A 10,589-nucleotide genomic window follows, 5' to 3' on the forward strand; every position below is an offset into this window, starting at 1 on the left:
TGTAGATATGAGAAGAAGACATCATTGTCATTGATTGATCTCAGTTTCACTTGAAATAGCAAATAAAGTTAACTTAAGTGGTTGATATTATGGACATGGATTTTCTCAAAGTTATGAGTTATATGGATTGCTCTCCTCAAAGTTTATCTTTAAATATCATTCTTCCAAACCAAATTTACCAGCTTTATTCATAACTTGTGTGAATAGTCAAGGACATATGAAGTTAATAATCAAAGGAATAAAACACCAAACAATTAAGTTAATGAATATATGCCAAATATACCTATGAATAGTTAACTTTGTACCTTTTTAAAATGAAGGAAAAAAAAAAAGAAATAAGTTATTATATATAAATAAGGCTAAATTATAGGAAATAGACTTGAACTTGTACTTTCTTTTAAAAACACCTCTGAATTTTCACAAATTTTAGTAATACCTTAAACTTAAAAAAAAAAAAATTCAAAATTTTTTTAATAATTAACTTAAGATGGAAATCGTTAGTATATTTTTTAATTTTCAAAATTTTTATTAATACCCTTTAAATTAATATATATATATATATATATCATTAATACTTGCTTATTTTTCTATTTTTAATTTTATTGCCAAAATTTAGAAAGAAAAAAATTGATCATATTACCAATTTTTTTTAATACAAATGTAGAAATAAGGTTGAATCTTCAACCTCTTAAAAAAAAAGGTCATGCTAATTAACTTAAAAAAAGAAAGAGGTAAAACTAAATTTAAATTATATATCGATGTACCCAAAAAAATTAACAACTAAAGTAACACATTATGTATTGTTTAGAAATTACAAGTCTACAACCCAAGAAAGGAAAAAAAAAGAAAAATTGAGGCTAGTTTCAGATTGTGAGCGGCAGAAGGGAGAAGTTAATTAATTATAATAATAAGTTAATTAATAGAAGTAATTATTAACTTTTTGTTTTGATTAATGACATTATTCACTTAATCTGCATCAAGTGGGCGTGCCGGAGTGGTTATCGGGCATGACTAGAAATCATGTGGGCTCTGCCCGCGTAGGTTCGAATCCTGCCGCTCACGTTTTTATTTTTATCTTATTTTTCATATCTTTTAAGGAATTATATATATTATATATATTTGTCTCCTCTATACATTTTGTTTTTGTTTTTTTTTTTTTCTGCTTTCATGTTAAAACTTGATTCTCTCACTCTTTTAAAATAAATAAATAAAAACTAATTTATTTGAATGAAATTTGAGCTTGCACAAAAATAAAATTGATTAATGGACAAAATTGACTATTGAATGCCACCATAAAAAAATATGAATTTCAATAGAAATTTAGTTCAATGGTCGATATTCTTTGTATCATGTCAATTTTATACCAAATGTGTATTATAAAATCCATGAGATACTGTTGAGAATGATTTATTTTTTATTTTTTTTAAAAAAGAAAGCTACCATAAAGTAATAATTACAATATTTATCTAAGTTTAAAAGTATAACTAAATGATATTAAAAGCTTATTGTTAAAATTAATGCAAGTTAACTTAATTCAAAGTTGCAGTAGATCTTTTATCAAAAAATTTATAAAATTCAAATAACACATTTGTTATTTATATATCTAATCCTAAAAAGTGAAACGACAATTAACAACTTTTAATCCTAGGACACTTCATCATTTTTTTTTTCCTTTTTGAAAAACAAATGTAGACTTCATCCAACCATTATATATTAATTATTTTGTATTTAACATATTATTTATAATCTTTCACAATATTGGTAGATCAAAATATATATTTTTGTTGGCAAGTATATGACAAATTCAAACTCATAAGCCAAATTTCAGCTTCTAAACTTTTTATATATACTATCTAAAAGGTAGATAATTTGATTAGTAAAGATTAAAAAAATTATTTAAAATTAAATTACGATTTGAAAATCTAAATTCAGTACCTCCAATCTTCTAATTAAATTGTGATTTATAAACAAATGACGTTAAAAGTTACAAATATGATTTGATTAAATATAAATCAAATTTCTCTATACAAATGACAAAAAATTTAAACCTCACTTTCTCCTCTCTCTCTTTTTTCTTCCCAATTTATTTGCTTTCATTTTCTTATAGAAATTTTGTAGCAACATTCACACATATATTTTTAATTTCATTAACAGCAACTTCTTTAAGTTTTTAACATTTTTTCTAGCTTTATTTTCTGGTATCTCTTCTTTCTTAATGTTATTATTTTTTTCTTTATTCATTTTTAGGTTTAGATGGACATCGTTTTTTTTATAAAATATATCCTCTTTTTTATTCTTTTGGATTATTTTTCTACTTTCTCTATTTTTTTTAAAAAATATATTTTTCTATTTTTTATTTTCTACAACTCTAGAAGAAGGCATCTCCTTAAAATTTTCATCTATTTAAGTCATTTTTTTTTTTTTTCCTTTAATAAAAAATTTCATTAACAAAACAAACCATTATTTTGTTGCTCTGCTTTCTTGAACTTCTGTTTTCCTTGGAACTTTTTTTGTTCTTTAAATATTTTTCACTCTATAAATCAAACTTGAATGGCCTTTGATTATTGGGATTTAGAACTATTTAAGAGCAAAGTATATTCATAATTAGATGGATAGTTAATTAATTCATGAAGCGATTATTTAGTTCAATTTGAATGAAGGATTATTAGTTATATTCAATAATTTAAATCATTTTAATTAGTTTAAAAATAAATCCTCCCCACTTCACTAATAATTGAATTTCATTGATAGTTTTAGTAGATATTGCATTAAACAAGAACCTATATTTTGTATGCTAACATATTTTAAAAATTAAAAATTATGCATGATTTTATCAATATAGAAAATTGTCAATTATAAGAGTATTAATATCCATAAATTCTAAATTTAACCGTACATCAAAGTAATCAAACTATACATCAAACTAATCAATTAATAATATGCATATATTTTACATGTATTTTTATTCAAAAAATCTCTTTTTATATCTTCTAAATTTTGAATTTCTTTTGCGCAAAAAAAAAAAAAATCCTTTTATCTTTTCATTTTTATTTTAGCCTTTTATTTTCGAAACTAGATATAACTATTTTAAAATTTTATCTTATATTTTGGTCTACCTTACGTAGCAAGCAAACGAATTTTCACACTCCTAAATTTTAGTATTTAACTTTGAATGCTTATTTATGTTTTAATTTTTTTTGTACTATACTTTTCATGTCGGACAAGTGATTCTATGCCACAATACTAATATTCTTTATTAATTTTTAAAAATTTTCAAATGCTATAAACTCTTTATAATGATTTTATATTTGTTTAATCTTGATTTTACATTTATTATATTATATTTACTAGATTTTATTTCAATTAAAAACACAAACAATTATCACACATTTATATTTCCGGGTTTTTTTTCTTCAAAAAAGTAAAACAAAAAAAGTTATAAAATATTTCTATTTTTTTAAAAAAAGAAACAAAAATAATCAATCAAGAAACAACAAATTTTTTAAAAATATTATCAAATAATAATGATAATTATTATAAACATGAATTCGTGGGGTTTAAGATACTAGAGAGAGATACTCGGGAAGAACAAAAAATATAAAAGCAAATTTGTGGAGTTTGAGATAAGAATATTTACGAATATTGAGATTAAAATCTAATTTCGGCAGAAATTAAATGCAAGTAACTGAAAATATTATATAGAAGATTTTTATAAGATTTTGATCGGAGTTGGACTCCATTTCTTAGAAACGGAGCATCTATGAAACAAAAAAAGAAAGATTTCCTAATATTTTCCTAAACCAAATCTCATTCAAATAAAGATTTTCCTAATTGTAACAAAATGAGTGATTTAAATTCGAATTAGGAATCAAATTCCTTCAAGGTTTTAGTTTCCGGAGGTAATCAGGAGATTGAAGTCCGGCTAGATAAATACCCACCTCTGTTCAATTTCTTCTACTCTGTTTAGATTTCAAGCTTTCTCTGTTAAGGGGGCAGAGGTTGAAGGCTTCAGAATGGGTTTTCATATTCCTGATTTGAACCAAATTTACATACCGAAGAGAAGAAGATCTTCCGGTGCCGGAAATAAAGAACAACCCGAGATTGAAACCGATTTTCCAATGTCTATGTCAGAGGCTGCGGACGTTCTGGTAGAGATGTCATGCTCTGTTTTTGAGGCTGAACCAGAAAAAATTAACAAAACCTACAAAAGAAAAAAGCATCCGACGCCGATGCCGACGCCGACAACTATGACTGAGAAACAGATGAACAAGAAGGCAAAAAAGAGCAAGTCTCCGTCGATTCCTGAGATACCGGCGGCAATGAGAGATCGGATCGTGAAAATGGGTGGCTATGGAATTAATCTGGTGATTCAGAAACAACTCCAAGACACGGATCTAAACAAAAATCAAGGGCGTTTGTCCCTCCCAGCAGAGAAATTACTATTCGATTTTGCAACCGAGGAGGAGAAGAAATTGCTGAGCCAACGAGAAAATAAAAAGAAGAAAGGGATGAATGTATTGATAATGGATAATGTTTCTGAAGAAAGAAGTATTTGCTTGAAGAAATGGAAGATTGGAAGTGGGGATGTGTACTGTTTGATGACACAGTGGAATGCGTTTGCGGAAGAAAAGGGATTGAAAAGTGGACAACATATTCAAATTTGGTGCTTCAGAAGAGATGATGAGTTTGAAGCTTCTCGTCTTTGCTTTGTTATGGTTAAGTTAGATTAGCAACATGCTAATTTTATACCTATTTTTCGATGTAACAAAGACTTGAATAGTAGTATATATAAGTACAACAGATGTTGTGATCTTGACCCGAATATCACATAGATTCAAATTTCTCCATTTTAAAATTTTTTATTTGAGATTTCAATATATATTTAACAAGTAAAACAAATATTATATAATGTGTTTTCAGCAACTTACAAGTGACATGTGTGTTTTTAAGAATAATGTTTAGAACGTATGAATTTTTCACATATCACACTAATTCATATAGAAAAAGAGAGATTTTAGAGTAAGAGATAAAGAGAACTTGTAGAACTGGAAGCACTGTAAACCAAAAACAAAGCAATGACATTAAAAAAGATATTGACGAAAGCTGTGGTGTAAAATATGAAGTAAAAATATGCAATTTATAAAGTATAGAAAGGAGACTATATTTTAGTCAAGGTAATAACCAGCTTTTAAAACAAGTTTATGCCATCCTTGCTTCTCACTAATCTTTTATTTATTGTAAAATGCCTAAACATTTATTTGAGGAGCATTTGTTAGTTTTTATAAGACAAATTTACCCCTCCCTCAAGATTTTGATTTTTAAATAAAATTCTACCAATTACCTCAATCCCTACCATTAAGGACACATACTAAATAAACTATAATCAAATAGAAAAAAATCACTACGTAAAACAACAAAAACAAATATAAAATACAAAGTTTCTAACTTTCACAATGTATCCACAATATCATAGTCATGTACATGTAAACAAACCTATTAATATCATAAGTGTTGGTGTTTCGATGTATATATAAGAACTCTAACTAATATAGAATGTACCATATATGTGGAGAAATACCGAATAATTTAAAATAAGGATAAGTTGAATGAAAGTTTGATGCAACTACCTTATATAATTTTATAAAACACAAAATCCTTAACTATTAATTATTGAAAAGAAACTTATTTTACATATAAATCTCTCTTGTGCAGTGTAAATCTCAAGAGAAAAATGTTGTAAATATAATTATCTACGTGGTATATAAGCAATCGAAAAACACAAAGTAAATAAATAGCTCCGAATTTTTCAATGAAATGGGCGGCAAAAGTGGAAATAAGTGCACAAGGTTATTGAGTGAGCTCCTATAACTAGGTACATCACTAAATATTTCATATAATGTAACTGTAAATATATACCATAACCTCCTACCCCATGGAATGTTAAATACATATATAATTAAGTACATCTAATGATCCATATAATGTATATGTGAGTATATACCCTAACCTTCACCCTCCGAAATGTTAGACATTTACATTGAGAAAAAATTTGTAGAGAGTTGGAACCCTAAACTTCAAAATAACCAAAACTAACCTTTGCATAATTGCCTACAACCATTAATAGTTACCTGCAACCATTAAATGAAGTTTTTTCAAAATCTTCCATTATTGTCAAATACAAATACACTGATAAAAGCATTAGAAGTCTTCTTTTCCATCTTTGTGTTCCTCCATGTCTCCGTCAAACATTTCCTTCGATGATCTTTTTTTTACTTCTCATTCTCGGTCTACATCCTACCTAAAGCCTATCCTTTTATCTACATCTTCGACCGGAATCATAAAATTGAAGTATATGTCCATTTTTGTGATAATTTGATTGAGGAGTGTGGCTTATCAATGACTTTTATACACGGGATGACTTGGCTGTAATTACCATTATATACGAGGGGTATAACCGACAAAAAAAAACTTCTCCCTCCTACCCAAAAACCAATAAGCATATTTGCAATATACTCAACAAACTAAGCATTTTTCTACAATGGGTACTTAAGGTGGGCATTTGTTATAATTTCCCAATCTTTATTAGGGGTGTTTGTGAAGGAACTCGCTTTACAGAGATCCTTGAGCGGAAGGGGATCGTCCAAATTTCATTTTTATTGAAAAACTAAATTTACAGTAGACATACAAGATATGCATTGCAAAACAAATTACAATATGCTTTTTATAAAGAAAAAGGGTTCAAGAGATACTATTTTTGAAGAACTTTTGTCCTTGTAAATCCCTCAAACAATCACGAACCTCGAACTCAGCAAAAACTTGAAGACCTTCTTCAAGAACTTCTCGAACCAAAAGGAGACACTACCACAGGGAGCCTTTGGTATTCTCAGGGTGAGAACCCAGGAGTGGTGATTCTGACTATTTTGGTTAGGAGGGTTTGTTTGAGTTTGGAGGAGGAAGAAGATTGAAAACACAGAACGTTTCTATTTTTCAATCGTACAGTAAAAAAAAATGCCAGTCATTTTTTCAGGAAGAAGAAGAAAACTAATTTTTCTTTTTATTCCTTTTGCCACAAAACCCAATAATCACCCACTAAGGTGATTGGTGAGAAATAAGAATTTATTATTCAAAATAATAAATAATATAAATAGATATGATATCTAACTTATCATATCATATTTATATTAAACTATATGCCATATCAAATATAACACATAACCTATAGTTAATATTGTATCATATACAATATAAACTATAATTTCTTTTCTCAATTTTATGGTATTTAATGTAAATGATATTTATATTAAATTTAAAAAATACGAATCATATTCATAGAAAAAATATTTGAATCTCATTCAAATATTTATTTCCTCCAATTACATTATAATGTATCAAATACATTATAACAATTATATCATATATAATTTAATTAATTGAATTATATCATATATAATTAAATTCTCTCTTATTAATTTGAACAACTCAAATTAACCCAAAAACTGATTCTTAACTAAATCCTTTTGAGCTACCAAGGGGACCTTATGGACCTGTAGCTTGAAGCTCCAACGGTACGTGAATAATTAAACTCTTTAATTACATTATCTACCATTTGTTAACTGTTGGACACTCTACTAAAGACTGACAGCTGCACACTTCGCACTATAGATATATTTCTGTGTCCATTAGATATAAATCAATCAACAGTACGATGACCCTTCACAAATTACTCGTAAGTACACCTGGGCCAAATTACCGTTTTGCTCCTATAGTTACATCTAACTTCTTAAGTACCACTGATGCCTCTAATGAACAATAGATCATAATCCTACTATGACTAAACCCCTCGGGCCAAGAGAAGGTGTGACGCCACATTGTTCAAGACTCAGAATCTGTTCTTAAGAGAGTAATTTATCTACTTACCCCTGTTTTAGGGAAGGAGTGAATTTCATCTTGTGTAGCTGAGTTTTCCACTCCCTAATAAGACGAATCCCTAAAATGATGGGCTTGTTGAGTCGGCGATCTGACCACTCTCACTCATACAAATCAATGGACCGCTCTCAGGAATTCACAACTCACTCAGGATTAAGGTCATGTTACCTATGGTCATCCTAGTAAAATGAAAATATCTATTATGAATGGTGTTATATAATAAGACTAAATATTTCATGGTTTGGTCTTATACAAACTCCTTTGTATAGAATATCCCCGCTCGCATGTCTAATACATGAATGATCAGGATCAGATCATTTGTAACACTCTACAACAATTGTGACACCTACAAAGCGGGTCATGATCATAATGTCACCAGGATAAGATATCCAACCTTATCCATATACTACAAACCATTTAGGTTATTAGTTAAACATGATCCACTTGTATGTCTCCACATACATGTTTAAGTTACAACGATAACCTTGGATTTTAGTTTATTGGTTTGTGGTTAATGCAACTAAAATATCACATATTTTATAAACAAAGTGAATAAAAATATCATATAGTATTAATCACATAAACATTTGTTCATACAATGTTTATAAACTATAGGACCCTAAGAGATTTAGGGCATCAACCCCAACAGCTTGTGGGTTGGATTTGGTTGGGTTGAATGAATTTTTAGACCCAACCCAATTGTTCACGTTGTAAATTTTTTCAACTCAAATAATCCTTATTAAAAAATGAATATAATCCAACCCAACTATGGAACATTTGAGTTGGGTTGGTTCGGGTTACTCAGTCCATTTATTTGAATTTTTGTTTTAAAAATAAGTAAAATGTTAATACGTAAATTTTGTATTTGATTATTTTCATATATTGAATTAAAATTACCAATTCAATTTCAATTTATATAATGAAAATTTTCTTTCAATGTGATAGAAAACTATTTTTAGGAGTTTTTGGAAAATAAATTATCAAAAAAATAAGAAAACAATATATTTTTAGTCCCCAAGTATTTTGGAATAGGTGCATTTGGTCCCTGAAGTTTCACTTAGCCATTTTAGTTCTTAAGTTTTCAATAATAGGTTTAAAAGGTCCTCTTCGTTAACAGAACTGTTTAAATTAACATATTTATCCAAGTAGATTATTTAAATGTTGATGTGACTTGCAGATTAAGTTGATGAGACGAACTTCACGAGAAAAAAATACAGAAATGACGTGAAGTTGAGTTTATTTCTTGTGAAGTTCATCTCGTGAAATAACTTCATGAGATGAATTTAAATCCAAATCATCAACTTAGTCAGCAATTCTGTTCATAAATAGAGCTTTTTAAACCTATTATTGAAAACTTAGGGACTAAAATGACTAATTTAAAACTTCAGAGATCAAACACATTTATTTCAGAAAACTCGAGGACTAAAAAGGTATTTTTTCTGAAAAAAATAATGAAATTAAATAAAGCTATAATAAATATATGTGTATATAGTTGTATCCAAGGCTCAAAATATCGATGTCAATAGAAATATCAAAATCTCGATTTTATGGAAATATCAATATATCGATGAAAACTTGAGAAAATTTTATGAAAAATTGTTATAATTAGTCAATAAAACTTTAATTGTGGCTTAATTAGGTTATAATTGACTATTTTTAATCATCATTTGTATAAAATAAGATAACATTTAGATGTATATTATAAACGTCGATGCGAAACATAAATTTGAAAAAAATAATAATAATTATAATATAATATAAAGTTTAGAAATATTTTGAGGTGAAATGATGTGAAAATTGAATTTTTTTATGGTAAAAGAAAAAAAAAACTCATATCAATTCAATTTTGAGGTAAAATTATACAAATGTGTGTGAAATGAAAAGACCATAAAACTGAAAAACGTGATGAAAATTGAAGGAAAATTTATGAAAACAGTAGAAATCAATGGAAACTGTTTTAATTAATCAATGAAACTTTAATTGTAGTGTAGTTTAATTAGACCATAATTGACAGTTTTTGTCAACATATCTAAAAACTAAGGCAACATTTATATATAAATTGTAAAAGTCAATAAAAATATTGATGCAAGGAGATTTTATTTTTTCTTAAAAGATGGAACTTAAAATTGATTGAATTTATTGAAATAATTTTATGTTGTTTTCATTGTATGCCAATTATTTACCTATACTTTAGTAATTTTCATTGTTGATTTAATTTCCCTTTCTTCTACATTTTCTCTAAAAAAAAATGTCCCTTCCTTCTACCATTACATGCTAGGTGGGTAAGGGAATTTTGTATAAACAAGGATCATCACAATCATCCTACTAACTCACTCAATCTCTCCAAGTCGTCTTCTTCCCAAAAGTGAACCTAAGAAGCCCAACGAAAAATCGAGGAGCTTCGACGAGATCTTTGGTGTGATTTTCTCTCTCAATTTCTTGAGGTGTAAGCAAGGATATGGACACTTCTGATTTCACATGACTTACAATTGAAACAAGGAAAAAAAAAAAAAAAAAGAAACGAATGTCGTTGAAACTTCAAAATTTTGAGGTTTCGAGGTGAGGGGGGACGGCGAAATCCTTCTAATCGACGTATTGAGCCAATCGACATCTTGATATATTGATCGAAATTTCGAAACGTCGACCGATATTTGAAACTATGG

At 27.8% G+C, this 10,589-nt stretch overlaps 1 protein-coding gene and 1 non-coding gene across 2 annotated transcripts; both read left to right on the forward strand.

Annotated features, from left to right (window-relative positions):
* Positions 1 to 980: 980 nt before the first annotated feature.
* TRNAS-AGA (transfer RNA serine (anticodon AGA)) lies at positions 981 to 1,062 on the forward strand. The gene has a single exon. It is a non-coding gene; the product is annotated as a tRNA-Ser (tRNA).
* A 2,849-nt stretch (positions 1,063 to 3,911) lies between these two features.
* LOC120067477 (B3 domain-containing protein At2g31420-like) lies at positions 3,912 to 4,730 on the forward strand. Its single transcript, XM_039019032.2, has one exon. It carries the CDS (start codon positions 4,014 to 4,016, stop codon positions 4,728 to 4,730), a length of 717 nt encoding a protein of 238 aa, XP_038874960.1. The 5' UTR covers positions 3,912 to 4,013.
* The last annotated feature ends 5,859 nt before the right edge of the window (positions 4,731 to 10,589 follow it).

The sequence above is a fragment of the Benincasa hispida genome, chromosome 12 (genome assembly GCF_027475165.1).
Source record: "Benincasa hispida cultivar pf3 chromosome 12, pf3_genome.v1.1, whole genome shotgun sequence".
NCBI lineage: Eukaryota > Viridiplantae > Streptophyta > Magnoliopsida > Cucurbitales > Cucurbitaceae > Benincasa > Benincasa hispida.